The 14,568-nt window shown below is 36.5% G+C and overlaps 1 protein-coding gene across 7 annotated transcripts in view; it reads left to right on the top strand.

The window, feature by feature from the left end:
• Positions 1 to 14,568, top strand: part of LOC117407370 (glycogen synthase kinase-3 beta) — a 68,398-nt gene that overhangs the window by 33,067 nt on the left and 20,763 nt on the right. For all 7 annotated transcript variants that reach the window (XM_034012341.3, XM_034012342.3, XM_034012343.3 and 4 more), the window contains exons 3-4: positions 2,451 to 2,534; positions 12,693 to 12,803. In XM_034012341.3, coding sequence (XP_033868232.1) covers positions 2,451 to 2,534; positions 12,693 to 12,803 — 195 coding nt within the window. The remainder of the gene's footprint in view (positions 1 to 2,450; positions 2,535 to 12,692; positions 12,804 to 14,568) is intronic.

The raw sequence follows: 14,568 nt of genomic DNA, 5'->3' as shown, positions 1-14,568 counted from the left end.
ATGCTTTCAGTGTGTTTTACCGAAAATGAGAAATGCTTTTAAAATATGCTGTTGGGGTTATGTTTTTTTTTTCTTGCATGTTGGAGCTACAGAAATTTAGGTTTCACACGCTACATATGGTGTCAATAGATACACTACCAACCCAATCTTAATTTACTCAGAATGCAGTGCTTTTAATTTTTTGTATAAAGTGTGTAGTGTTGAGCACTCATTAAATAGAAGTTATTTATATCTAAAATAACATTTTAATTAACTACTCCTCATTCATGTGAATGTCAGAATATGATACGTCCATACTGCAGTTTGTGTTATCTGAGACTGAAGCAAAATAAATAAATAATCGATAAAGAAATAGATGGGTTGTGGGAGTAACCAAGACAAACGCGGAGCACGTATCTGTTGAGCTGGGAGATATTGGATTTTGCTTTTATTTACTATTAGTTGCCTTGGATAAAGGCAGCAGTAAATCTGTCATCAAGTTTTCCAAGAGTAGTAATACGCAACTAAATTGAGGAATACTAAATTATGTATGAAATAGCTTCAGGGAAAAAAAAATAAAACTAAATACAAAGGATAATTTTTGAAAGACAATATTTACACAATTATTGATTTATTTTAGAATTCAGACTTAGCTTACATTCCAGTGGAGTACTTTCAGACACTGAAAGCAGACCACTGCTAGCCTAGCACTTGCTTAAACCGTGCAATGCAGCAGCAGAATGCACCATTTGAATCCCTGTTTTCAAAATTTTACCATCATGCACTCTCCACCCTCGCCTCTATGTGCCTGAGATTTTTTTTTGCAGTATCAGGATATCTAGTCACTATAGATAAGACTGTAACAGTCAAATTCAGCCCTATCCTGTAAACAAGCACTATAAATAACTGTACAACAAGCAGCCGAGGTGTGTTAATTTTTTTCGGTGGGTTATGAAATAGGTATTGAGACCTACATTAATTGGTGCACAATTCAGGAATTCAGTCTGCAGGTATAGTAACCTTGCAACATTTGAACAATTTAGAATGAAATGCACCATAGTACTGTAGATGTATGCCTCATAGAATCATGGTACACATCCCGCAGCACGCTGTTTTTATACAAGTGTTTTGGATGTGTACATTCACTGCTACTGTGGCAGATCAGATCTGCCACACTGATGTCAATCACATGCAACTTTAGCTGGTTGTAAACAAATACATATTTGCATTGAAAAAGCACATTTGATTTATTATTTCATATACTTTGTTTTAAGGTTCTTTGACCTGAATTCAGGAGCAGTTCTCCAGCTATTGTAGCCAGATTATTTCACCATAGAGATGTATGCAATGTTGGCTAGATCCAGTAAAGTGTTTGAATAATATAAAAAAAAACAGCTGAATTATTGTTTTTTTAAGTGTGCAAATGAAACATTTTATTACATCTGTTTAACATTTCATCATACAGTAGAGTTCATTGTTGAGTTCATAATAGTTCTGGGTGACTATCAAAGCCAGATTTGTTTTTTTGTGCAATCTGGATTGTCTTTGAACTAGTTAAAAATGAAGACTGAAGACCTTGGTTTGTTTGTTACATAACTAGGATTCCTGATTTTATTTATTTTTAAAAAAGTATCTTTTTTGTATTTTGAACTGATTGGTGCTTTAGTAAAGGTAGCGCCGATTTAGCACCACTAGAAGCCATTTGGAATGCTGACAATAACCTTAATCTTGACCTAATTTGGCATTGCTGTCAAGTGACCTTGTATTATATTTCATTATTTTCAAGGTACAGTTATTGTAAGATATAAGAATCAAGAATCCAAGTGGAACTCAATGAGCATTGTGTAAAAATCAATAACCAAAAGGCACAGGAGAGAAGTCTTCTGAGATGATAGTCAAGGTTTTTCAACTAGTTTTCTCCAAGTACACTGTCTTCTAGTTCTACTGTAGGTGTGAAATGCATACATTCCCTTTAAAGAGAGATTTCCATACATTCCATATGATTTCACTAATGTTACGTTTTCTTGTAAGTGCTTGATTTTTATTTGGTTTACACAGGACAGATTATTTGCCAGAGGGGAGGGAGAGGGTTGGATTGATCACGTTGATCTTAATTATGGCCAGTATCTATGTGTTATGATTGTATTTCAACAATCCGTTGCTGCAGCAACTACTGTACTCCTTTTGTTTTTAAGCTGCAGGGTTCTTTTTAAATGGGCCTCCCTAAGAATGTTTTAGTAATCGCATCAGTCGTTACATTTAAGAAGCCAATGTCTCAGTTGTCCGTGTCATTTTTTTTTAGCCTGTGTAAAATGTTTATCTCCTTTAAGTTAAGGATCTACCTGCTTTTAGCTTAATTAAAGCTAATTCTTTGAAAATACGATTCTGATGTCAGCTCGACCTTCTTCTGTTTCTTGGAGTTGTAGTTTTTTGTTTTTAAAGACTAACTGATGTGCGTTCTCCTCTTTCAGAACCGTGAACTTCAGATCATGAGGAAGCTGGATCACTGTAATATTGTCCGGTTGCGCTATTTCTTTTACTCCAGCGGGGAGAAGGTAAGCTTCTGTTGGATTTATTATTATTTTCTTTGACTCGTTCTTTAGTTCGTTTTATACTGGATAGTGCCACCTGTACCCAGTTTTAGTGGCAGTAAGATGTTGGTGACTTGGACTTCTTTGGTGGGCAGTAACTGAGCTGTGGTTCCTGATCTTCATCTCCAACATCTTTGTCATGTTGCTGCTCGCTACTCCAGTAGTTACTACACGTCGGGTAGCATTACTGGCATTTTCAGACAAAGGAAGCATAACTTTTAGGTTAAAACAGTTGTAGCTAAAAAAAAAAAGAGAAAATCCCACCTGTCGTACACTCATTCACAGTATCAGTTTCAGGGTAAAAATGTGATTCTCATGTTGATATAGATCTTCTTTATTCTACCTTTTTTAATATTCTGTTACCAGTTGTATAGTATGTTATGCTTTTCTGGCAGTAAAAAACAACGTACTACAGTGATTAGTCTAATCCTGAAAAACTTCTGTTACTGTTAATGGGAATTTTTCAGGCTGAGTGTATTTGGTTTAATCTAAGCTCTGTCAGTGCTTGTGCAGTGGATAGTGTAGCACTTAAGGTGCTGCCATTGCCAGAACAGAACTTCTAGCAGCACCTTGCAGTCCTGTCTCTGTAATCGGGATTGCTTGACTGGTTGCTGATGCTGCCTTTTTTTTCTACACCTTGTCCAACATTAAAAGCACATTTTCTTCATTAGTGATGGGATGACTGATCTTGCCATGATGGGGATATAAAAGACCAAGTCAGTATTTTCACATTCAATATTATTCAGGGGCAGTGCAAAGCAAAGTGTGCATATACTGTACATGCATATAAAATATGCTTTTCAGTTAAAATATACTTGTATATGCTGCATTATACCAATTATCTATAGCTTAATTCTGTATGTCTGTAGTACATCAGTTTAGCTATCTGTGCGTTCAATTCAGAAAAGAAAACTTACTGTTTAGCTTTACGTTACCTTGCAGCAGTGTGCATTTATAAAGGACTTTATCATGGCCTGATACACAGTAGCTAGTGTAGAACAAACTGTATTAGTATTAGCTTTTTTCCCCAAATCCCTGTTTTTAAAACCTATATCAGGAAATCCATGTAGACATGATACTTTTCAATATAGCCTGATAGGCAATAACCTTCTTACTGTATCTCACACTACTTTTAAAATGATACTTAGATACAGTAGCTCTGGTGTTTGTAGTAATGTTTTAATTTCTGTAATTTTGTGAATAGAGCTCAAGTTCACCTGAGGCTACTGCAGTTCTATTAGAAAAAGATAATTGGTAGTTTTTGTTTAAAAAATAAAATCAAAGAAAGGATCTGATGTTCTCTCATATGTAGACATAGTAAAGTTGCTTAAGGACTTTAATGCATTAGCCGTCAAGGGCTTCAATGGGAAGGAATGACTTGTATGCAAGCATATGATTGCATATGTCATTATTTTGCATCCACCGTTTGGGGACAGCTGTCTTTCTGTATGACATAATATTGCAGCTATCTCTTTTCCCAGACAGCTTCAATATCTTGATAGATACCTGAAACAAGTACAGCTGTTTCAGCTCTGTTAGTCTTGGCCAAACTCTCTCACCAGCTTTAATCTCTGGTCTATTCTGTAGTTTTGTAGCTTGACTCCAAATACACATCATCAATGTGAACATGTCTGCAATGACCTGCATTATGGTAGAATCATGGTTGTACAGTTATTTATAGTGCTGGGACAAATACCTGAATATTGTAAACATATATTTTTTTACCTCTGTTGAGATACAAAAATCAGATGTTTGCATTCACTACAAATGACAAAAATACCTTGCACTTATTTATTGATTTATGTTGTTGTTATTATTTTTGATTTCTTAGCAGACGCCCTTATCCAGGGAGATTTACAACCTCACCAGAATTTGCGAAACAGTTTAAAAAAAATAAATAAAATGGCAGATGAAAAAGAGCTACGTATGTGAGATTAATCTATTTAAAAAAAAAACTGATCAACACCGCAGCTCTTGAGCCACTATTTAAAAGTTTTAGACAGCAATGTTGTGTAGTAATTTTTATATAGATTGTATATATTATCAAGGCTCGAAGTTAATGTATATTTGGTAGCATGTTGCTACCCAAAACTCTTCATTTGCTACTAGTTTTTTTTTTTTTTTTTTTTTATGCAGTAGCATTTTTGTGATACCTGACGCTGCAGCAATGGCCAAATTCCCATTGGGCGTATTTTATTTTCGATTCTATTGATTTGTGTGTATTACTCTGCAGGGATGAATCTACAGATTTTTAATTTACCGATTTAATCAACTAATGACCATACATTAACCGATCAAAAATTAATCGAGTGACGGCCCTAGTAAAAACTGGTATATCGAAGCATTATTATTATTATTATTATTATTATTATTATTATTATTATTATTATTATTATTATTATTATTATTATTATTATTATTTGTTTATTTAGCAGACGTCTTTATCCAAAGCGACTTACAGAGACTAGGGTGTGTGAACTACGCATCAGCTGCAGAGTCACTTACAATTACATCTCACCCGAAAGACAGAGCACAAGGAGATTAAGTGACTTGCTCAGGGTCACACAATGAGTCAGTGGCTGAGGTGGGATTTGAACCATGATGTATGAACATAGTTTTCCACCTGTTAATGGACTAGTGTTGTTTTTCCTTGTTGTATATTTGTAACTCCTACTGTATTTCTATTGCTAATTCTGTAGATACTAATATGAACAATTACATTGCACCATAACGCTAATTATAAGAACACAGTTATGTGATAAGTTTTGTGAGATGCAGATAATTTCTTTCAGATACTAGGCTATCCGTAACTGTAAACCAATAGTATTGTAGCCAATCATTGTAAAACAAGGTATACTTTTATCAAATAGTGCAGTCAGTCTTTGTCCGAGTTTTTTATGATGAAGTGTTTGGTATGGATGCAGCAACCTGATGAAAGTGAGGTTTGGATCGCCATAATTCTTAAGACTGAATTAAAAAAGAATCTCTGTCCACTGAAGATTAAATTACTGTCTACTGTATTATGTATATGTCCAGAACTTGTGACTGTTTTGTAGGCCAGAATAAAGCCTTGTGTGCCCTTGGAATTAGCAACAAACTGCAACAGATTCCAAAACAAGACCTTAAACCATTGTTACCGCATCTGCATGTCCCGGCTTAGAGGGGAAAAAGGGGCGCCTTCATTCGGCCCTAGGCAATTCACAGAGAAGCCAGGAGATTTAGCATAGCCTGGAGCTCTGCCAGCAGCTACCACATGGATGAGGCTTAAATTCTAAGCTGCCATTGCCTTTGAGCTGGTGTTCTTGCAAAAAGTATATAACCTAGTAAACTAAAATTAGCTGGAGAGAGCAGTGAATTTATATTTTAAAAACAGCAGTGAATATTCAGGTGTTCTGAGTCGTAGGTTGTGTACAGTATAAATACCCATGTGTGTATTAAACCTATTTTTAATGTACAGGTGCTGCATATTCAGCAGACTGAACCCTAAATACTGCACAGGCTAAACTTCAATAATGTTTTTCTTTTCTCCGCTAATGTAGTTATACTGTACTGAGCTGTTCAATGTCTACTGCATCAGGTTATCTACAGCAACTGTTCCTACTGCTCTGACAATGTTGATTGTTTCACATAAAACATGTTCGTGAATGCTAGTGTAGCGTGCACGGGGGAAGGCAGCAGCAGGGCTGGTAGGTGACGTAATCACGCACAAAGACATAAGCCCGATATACGCTCCTTGCAAAGGAGCCGGCTCTTTTGTACAGCTGTATCGGCGCTATGCTTTAGTGCGAGAGGTCCCGGGTTCGCGCCCGCCCTTCGCCTGTGTGTGGATTGCCTTGCCCTGTGTGATGCGCCTGCCTGCGGGAACCAGGAATGCTACACTAGCACTGACATTGAAGCATGGCAGAGGTCAGCTGATGATCTACAGTCGCAGTGTATGAAATGCTGAATATCTGTTTCACATTCAGCACTACTGCTCCACACAAGTTCAGACATGAGCTATAGAAATGACAACAGATGTCTTTGCATTTTAATATGCTGTTGAATTTAAAAAAAAAAAAAATGAAGTTGCTACTATTAGAACTAAAATGAAAATGTTTTTCCTAATATTTTACATTACATAATGAATTCCCCATCTTTTGAACTACATTGCTTATACAGGGATTTAAATGAATTTCCTTTTAAATGGCAAAGTTGTCCAAGGTGTTTCTGTCCTGAGCTTTCCTCTCTGTATACAAGTTACTGTAGCTCTCAGTAAAACCAGGGAACGATTAGCTTTATGCGTAGCTTGCTGAAATTCTTCTGTAAACCGAAATATCAACAGGAGTAGACCGAGAATTCTGTTTGTCTGGGACTTGGTCTAGCTGATCCAGGCAATTAAAGGTTTTAATTATTTATTTACTGAACAACAGAGCGGGTTAATGTGTCATTGATGAGTCATCCCCTTGCAGAGGCTAATTTTAGAGCAAAGTGAAAATATTTTGCAGGAATTCATTCTGTTCTGAAGTCCTATTTTAAATACCGATCACAGGGGTTGAAATTAACGCCTGCCATGCGACGATTGCTGTGGGTGTCCTGATCAATTGCTGCAATGTCCCTCAAAATGGTCTCTTCACGGCCATTATGGCTGCAGTGCCCTTCTACTGCAATAAATAATTTAATTCCCTTCATATTTTTTGTTCCTCAGGAGTACACTTCCTAATTACAGTCCCAAGTATTAACATGCGTTCTGCTGTCACCGTTCTTAAAATGGTTAGTTTGAGAAATAAACTGACCCTGCTTTAGTACAAAACCCACACTATATTTACTACTGTTTTTCAACAGGATAATGTCTTTATATCTGGGATAGATGTGGCTGCTAAAGTAGATTCAACAAAACGATAAATCTGTTTGTGTTAACTCAAAACTTTATTTAGGCACCTTACGATTGGAGTGGCTTGGTTTAATTATTGGGGTTCACAAATTACTTTTTTCAACTTGATACAGTAAACTTCAGTTTTTTTTTTTTTTTGTTTATTTACCTTTTGCTGCATTTCATATGGCATTTGAACATAAATTTATAATGTTGATAGTTTAAAATTAGTACATTTTATAAATTACCACTATGTTTTTTATTTTTTTTAAAATTTAAAGCCAAATTTTTCAATTAGACTCTTGTTGCTGTAATAGTAAGTAAAGCACCTGAAGACACTTACATATCACAATGTTTATAAACATCACTTGGCTCATTGCTGGCATTAAAATAAGCAGAAATACTTCATTATATTTAGGGCTTCTGATTTTCGGGTGTAACCGTTAAAACCCGATAAAACACCCCCGATACAAAAAAAATTAAATTGGTGGGTAGCCAATAAACACCGGAAAAACTGTGAATCTATTCACGTTGACTTTACCCTTTTCCCAAAAAAATAAGTAAAACCTACTACAAAAATAATAATAAATACATTTCCCTGTGCTGCTGGGCAATGTCCTGCCTTCCTCACTTGTATCTATCATTGATTTGTTCTGAATACTTTAAACCCGCCCCAACTATTGAGTGACAGCAGATTCCTACATTTCTATTGTAGACTCCGCCTGCAAGATTTAAAACAAGATTACAATCAGGATGGAGGCTTGTTAGTGGGATTTATTATTATTATTATTATTATTATTATTATTATTATTATTATTATTATTTATTTCTTAGCAGATAGTGATCCATTTCCTTTAGAAAAATAGCCTTGCGCTTGTTTCTTCATCGTCCAGATAATAATTAATGTAAAAACGATAATGGTTTAACATTGCAAATTATAGCTTTATTAAATGCAGATAGAGTGGAAATAAATAAACTAAACTATGACATATGCAATTAATTTAGCTTACTTTGAGAAAGCCTCATCTTGAGTGCAGTACCTTGGTTCTAAGTTTTTCAGCATAGATGAATGCAGTGCTTTGCCGGGTTTTTTTTTTTTTTTTTTTGATGTTCTCTACGTGTTTGATTGGCAATGTGATCGTTTAATGGTATCGACTCGTACATGATTACTCGAATGACAGCAACATTTGCAGAATAGTATCCCACCATCCTCCTATAGGTAATCAGAAAATGTTTTAGCTGTCTTTTTCTGAAACATTGTTTTTTTTTTTTTCTTCTTTGTTGGTGCAGTCGCCATGTTGAGTTTCAGTGAAGTCACACGATGAATGAACAACTTTGCTGGGTGTAGTGCAAAAAAAACAAGGAAACTGGAGTTGTGAGGAGAACAATGCCTAATTCCATTCACAATGCCCACTTCCGCGGTCGCTGAAAATCAGTAGCCCTGTTGACCTGCATGTCAGATGCAGCCACCGCACTTATTATTATTATTATTTATTTCTTAGCAGACGCCCTTATCCAGGGCGACTTACAATTGTTACAATATATCACATTATACATTATTTCACATTATACAGATATCACATTATTTTTACATACAATTACCCATTTATACAGTTGGGTTTTTACTGGAGCAATCTAGGTAAAGTACCTTGCTCAAGGGTACAACAGCAGTGTCCCCCACTGGGGATTGAACCCACAACCCTCCGGTCAAGAGTCCAGAGCCCTAACCACTACTCCACACTGCTGCACTTCCTACTGATGTATTAGATCAGAGCAAGGTTCTCTATTTTGTGTGAACTGCCTGACGGAGTTGTGCGCCCCACCTCTACCCCCTGTTGTAGCACACAATACAAAGAGAGATTTCAGATAATTTTCTAGTCATCTTGGTGGTTTGTATGTTCTGAATCTGCAGCCATGTACTTTACCTTTTTTTAGCAGTTTCATAATTAACTAGTTTGGTGGATTAAATACAATTAAATGATCTATTGATATTTGTTGCTACGTTATTTTCACTTGCTGCATTTGAGACCCCACGTGCCCAGAGTAACAATGTACCCCAGTCTCTCTCTTGTTCATGTTATGTCTTGCAAATATTCCTCTCGTATTAACCAGTTAAAAAAAAAAAAAAAAGCTTCATCCGCATTTTGGTTTCTTCCAGTGAACGTAATACAACTCAAGATACATCAGAGAAAAAATAGAACAAGCACTGCAAAGAGCAGAGTGAATGTTAGATGCACAGGTTTAGCAGAATTACTTCTATTAAAGCTTTTATCTGCTGTCAGTGAAGCATCTTTTTTTACTTATATTTAAACATCAGACAACTTTATTATAATGCTACCTAATCCAGCCGTCTGTCACACTTCCATTTTTGCACAAATCTGGAGAAGATTGTGATTTAAACATTGCATTGCCATGCCTTACTCTCTACTATGCTGTACATTCTGTTTATATATGTCCTGATCATCGTACCAATGGCTCTAATTTCAAATGTACAGCCAGGGTGGATGTTGTATGTTACTGACATACTGGTTTTCATATAGACCGTTACTGTTGGAAGACCAAGGTCAAATCTTTTAGCTGAGGTAGGATTTGAACCCATGATCACTCTGTTTGCTTTTTCTACCTTTTGACTAATTGTGACTTGTAAATTTCAACAAACATTCTTTTAAGACTTTTAAATCCACAGCGCTATGCCATGTAAGACTCCTTGAAAAACAAGCTACAGTAAATTACAATAGACTTGTCTTTTAAAGCAGCAGTCTTAGTTGACATGGAGTGATTTCATGTGCCTGGAACGTGTTGGTAACTTGTTGAATGGATTGTGTCACTGCACAGCTGTAAATTGAGTGTGCTTCTGTGAATGTATTCCATAAATAACCCATTGCGTAACAGTACAGTATTTTCCATCAATATGAATGGAAGCATGGGCATGATGTTTGCATGGTGGTGTTACACTGGACTGTTCACCAATACATTTATTAGTGCTGTAATTATATTTACTTTTTTTTTTTTTTGAGTAAACATTTTGATACAACAGTTTTAATCTAAGCTCTCCTGAGATGAGGCAAGATTGGTTGAAAACGTACCTGGTTTTGTTTAGAAACAACATTTAAAATGTATTTATTTTCTGGACCAATATTGCGAGGTGAAATTAAGTATACTCAATGGGTGGATCCCTTTTTAGTCGCAAATACAATAGAGGTCTGCATAGTTCTGTAGCTGTGTCCTTTACATTTAAATAAATTTGAGATCAAACTGTGTAAGACTATTCCTTATGTTATGGTTTCCCATTTAAGTAAAAATAAAAATCAGAACGCAAAAATATCCGCATTTTCAACTTTAAGAAAGGATGAAAAAAAAAAAAAGTATTTATCGGAGGAAGAGTATTTTGTGACATTTTTTAACAATAAAAATCACCCCATAAAAGTAACAATGAACATTTGAATTTATTACAATTAAACATCTTAGTCAAGTAGACAAATGTGTCCCGTTATTGTTTTCTGCAAAAACACATAAAAAGCACAATTGCCTAAAGTTTTGTGTGAACTTTTGCAAGCTTTGGTTTTTACCATTTTTCCATCTCCAAAGATGTTTCAGCACAACAAAGCTGAGCCTCACATTTGATCAGAAAGCTTTCTGCGCTTTTTCAACTTCAGGTCGGTCAGTGCTGAAAACGTAGTCTCCCACAGCCGCATGTGGAACCAAAAATAACGGCAAATTCCAGCTCCCACCTTTCATTAATGGTTACGCTTTTGGTGCCAGCTTCGCCTTCTTTGAAACAGCTGGGATATTTTCATCCAAATCGGTACTACTGGAAGGCACAGAAGGCTCTCCCCTATCTTTTGTAACTTGCACCACAAAGCGTTCTAATGAAACCACCAAACACAAACTCGCAACTGTACACTACGAACCAATGAGTTGAGGAAGCTTGTTGCTCGGGTTACTGAGGTATGGAAGTCAGAGTACAGTTATTAGCACCATCAACTGTTTGGAATTAATGTTCTTTGTATGTATTCTTTGTCAGGAATTATGTATTTTAAATATGCAATCAACCCTGTTAAAACTATGCATAGCTTATGTGTTGATGCTTGTTCAGATTTGCCCCAAGAGCCACCAAAAATCTCTCCAGATCCACTAGTGGATCCTGATCCACGTATTTGTCACCACTGCTATACATTGAGTATGTGGATGCAGAGACTTGCACTGCACATCAATACCTGCTGTTGCTGAGCCTACCCTGGCAGCCCCAAGACAGCCAAGGATTACTCCACCACGCTATACCTCAGCACGCTGGAATGATCAGCATGGCAACTGGCTGCCAATTAGAACTGCTTTATCCTGTGCGGAGAGGGAAAAAAGACTGTCGGCAAATTCTGACCCCTGGAGTGAAAGTTGCATAATTCTTCCTCTCAATATGAAATCTCTTTAATAAAACCAGACTTTGAAAGCTACGTGGTTCCAAGTTGTAACTACTGTTCTCTGTTAACTTAACTTTGAAATGCATTTGGTATTAAAGGTGGGGGAAGGTGTAGGTGAAGGACATGTAACCTTGGTTTGTTAAACATTAGCCTTAAAGCAACATGTACACTATTTCCTTTTTAAAGTAGACAGTCGTGTGCTGGCATTTCTGACAAACTAAATGGAACTGTCTCTGATCAAGTCCACAAGATGGATCACCTGGTCTGCCCCGCTGAACTGTCTAGAGTACAGCTGACGCACTGAATATATTCTGCTTATTGTGAGCGCTGGGGCTTTGAACTCAATGATCCAGCAACACAGTAGGGGTCCTGATCCAATTGTGGTAGAAAGTGTGAGGCCTGTCAGTTCACTGATGTAATGATTTGTTTTATATGGGCCAAAAAAGTTCCCCTTTTGACAGACTTGGAAATGTTTTGAACATTTTCCTTCAGTCAGGAGAGCTACATGTATTGCTGAATCAAATCTCTAACATCTGTAGAAGAGCCAAGGTATTTTGGAACTTGTAGTTTTAGAAAAAATATCAGACTTTGCATTCTTCTCAAAGTTGAGTTTTGCTCAAGGCTCTTTTTTGAGGGGAGGGAAATAAACAGGAAGAGCAGGGTGGATGTTTGTTGTGTTTGAATTAGTGGAATAGGAAAGGCTCATCAGCTCTGTGTTAAACTCTGTTCTAGTTACGAAAGAAACATGGCTGCAACATTGCAGCTGTTAATTTTCAACTTGATTCTGTTCTTAATTGCATACAGACTTTCTTATGTGGTCCAACTAACTTTGGCATGCGTTTTTTCTCTTTTTAGAAGGATGAAGTCTATCTGAACCTGGTGCTGGACTACGTTCCTGAGACAGTATATAGAGTCGCCAGACACTACAGCCGGGCAAAACAGACCCTCCCCATGATCTATGTGAAGGTAACGGCAGAGAGCCCTTCTAAGAAGTGTGATTATACTAAAATTGTCCAGTGAATGTGTGGTCTGTATGCAGCTACATTATTTGTCTTTCTCTAAAATGAATTATTTATTTTAGCCACCTGTGCACCTGCAGTATTGTCATTTTGAGCTATCATAGTACCTGGTTTAAATGGTAGACATAACAGTTCACTTTTTTATATGTCAAAGAAACAAACTGCTCAGAGCAGTTACCTGAATATCATTTAAAATATTGAGCTGATTGATGTGATACAGGAATTATTGAGGGCTATTGTCATGTGGTGATGACTTAATTTCTCCAGTGAATGTTCTATTCCCACACAAACAGTGGAATCTGCCAAAGCTGAAGCACTGGCTGGTAATGGAAGTGTTCTTGTGTCACTATTCAATTCTGAAACCATTATGGCTATTCCTCATGAAGAAACTACTGTATGTCATGTCTAGCTTGCTAGAAGCACAGCTTTTTGTCTTCATTTCTTGGCAATGGCTGTGCGTTTTAGTGCTATCTATTAGTCTGTTCTCTGGGTCCTTAATCGCTGTGAACTGCACGGGTAAGATGAAGGGCTTTACCAAACAAAATCTGCATATTTAATATTCAGTTAATCATTAGAGTTGATGTCATATTTGTAGGGCTGTGTTCAAAGGTTTGTTCGGTAGCCAGGGATTCGAAGATTGCTTTAAACCTTCGAAGGTTCGTCAGACAGGTTCACACACTTTTTTTATTTTTTCTTCCTATTAATAGAAACTGTTTGGCACTGAATACTATAAATCACACATTACATGCCACTTGCACGCACAATTCGATCTTTTGATTTGTATAATGCATATTACGTAAACAAAAGTTGTTAGTAAAATCCGCTGCCACATCGTTATACATTACGTACAACTGGAGCAGGGTGTAGTATCCAAAGCAGTGGGCTCGTACCTCTAGTGGTTGTAGTGCATCAGTAAAATATGTACTAAATATCTAGTGTACAAGACAGTGTAAGAGAAGTGCTATGGTAGAATATGTTTGAAACATACAAAATATATGATAACACATTTTAATTTCGAAAACTGAGCACAGTCCGCCCCTCCCCGCATGTTATCCAGAGCCAAACCTTTAATTTCTTAATTCGCCATCAGGACAACAAAGCGTTGTATAGCGTAAGCTATATTTAAAGAAATGTCTCAAAACCCCTCTGCTGTTTGGGATTTTTTTGTTAAATGCCCAGACAACCAAAAAAAAAAAAAAGTTGAATGCAAACTGTGCAAGCGACTCGTATCATGGAGGCATAACCAATCTCTGGGGTCACTTGACATGCTTCATATTTATTAGTAGTACCGTATTAATAATTTTATTAGTAGTAAAATGTGACTGATAACCTGCTTGGAACGGTGAATGGTAAATAAAGCTTTGTCCGCTGCAGTTGGTGCTGCTGCAATGCAAGCTTACTGTGTAGATCACAAGCAGGCTCAATTACATGTAAATAAACGTGTATTTTTATTTACATTATAAAAACATGATTACTGTTCTATGTAACATATTTTTAAACTACATGTGAATGTTTGTTTGTTTTATTCCATTTATATGGATTACCTGTAAATAATAGGATTTTCAATCAAATATAAACAAGTAGCTATGGTGACGTCACCAGTAAATTATGCAAATGAGTACCATCGAAGGTTTGAACCTTCCTTCGGTAATGTGTTCCGAACCTTCAAAGTTCAAAATGTAGCCTACCCTTTGTTGCAGCCCTAGATATTT

The sequence above is a fragment of the Acipenser ruthenus genome, chromosome 8 (assembly GCF_902713425.1).
Source record: "Acipenser ruthenus chromosome 8, fAciRut3.2 maternal haplotype, whole genome shotgun sequence".
NCBI lineage: Eukaryota > Metazoa > Chordata > Actinopteri > Acipenseriformes > Acipenseridae > Acipenser > Acipenser ruthenus.
The sequence above is the reverse complement of the archived record's forward strand: the minus strand, read 5'-3'. Positions and strand labels throughout refer to the sequence as shown.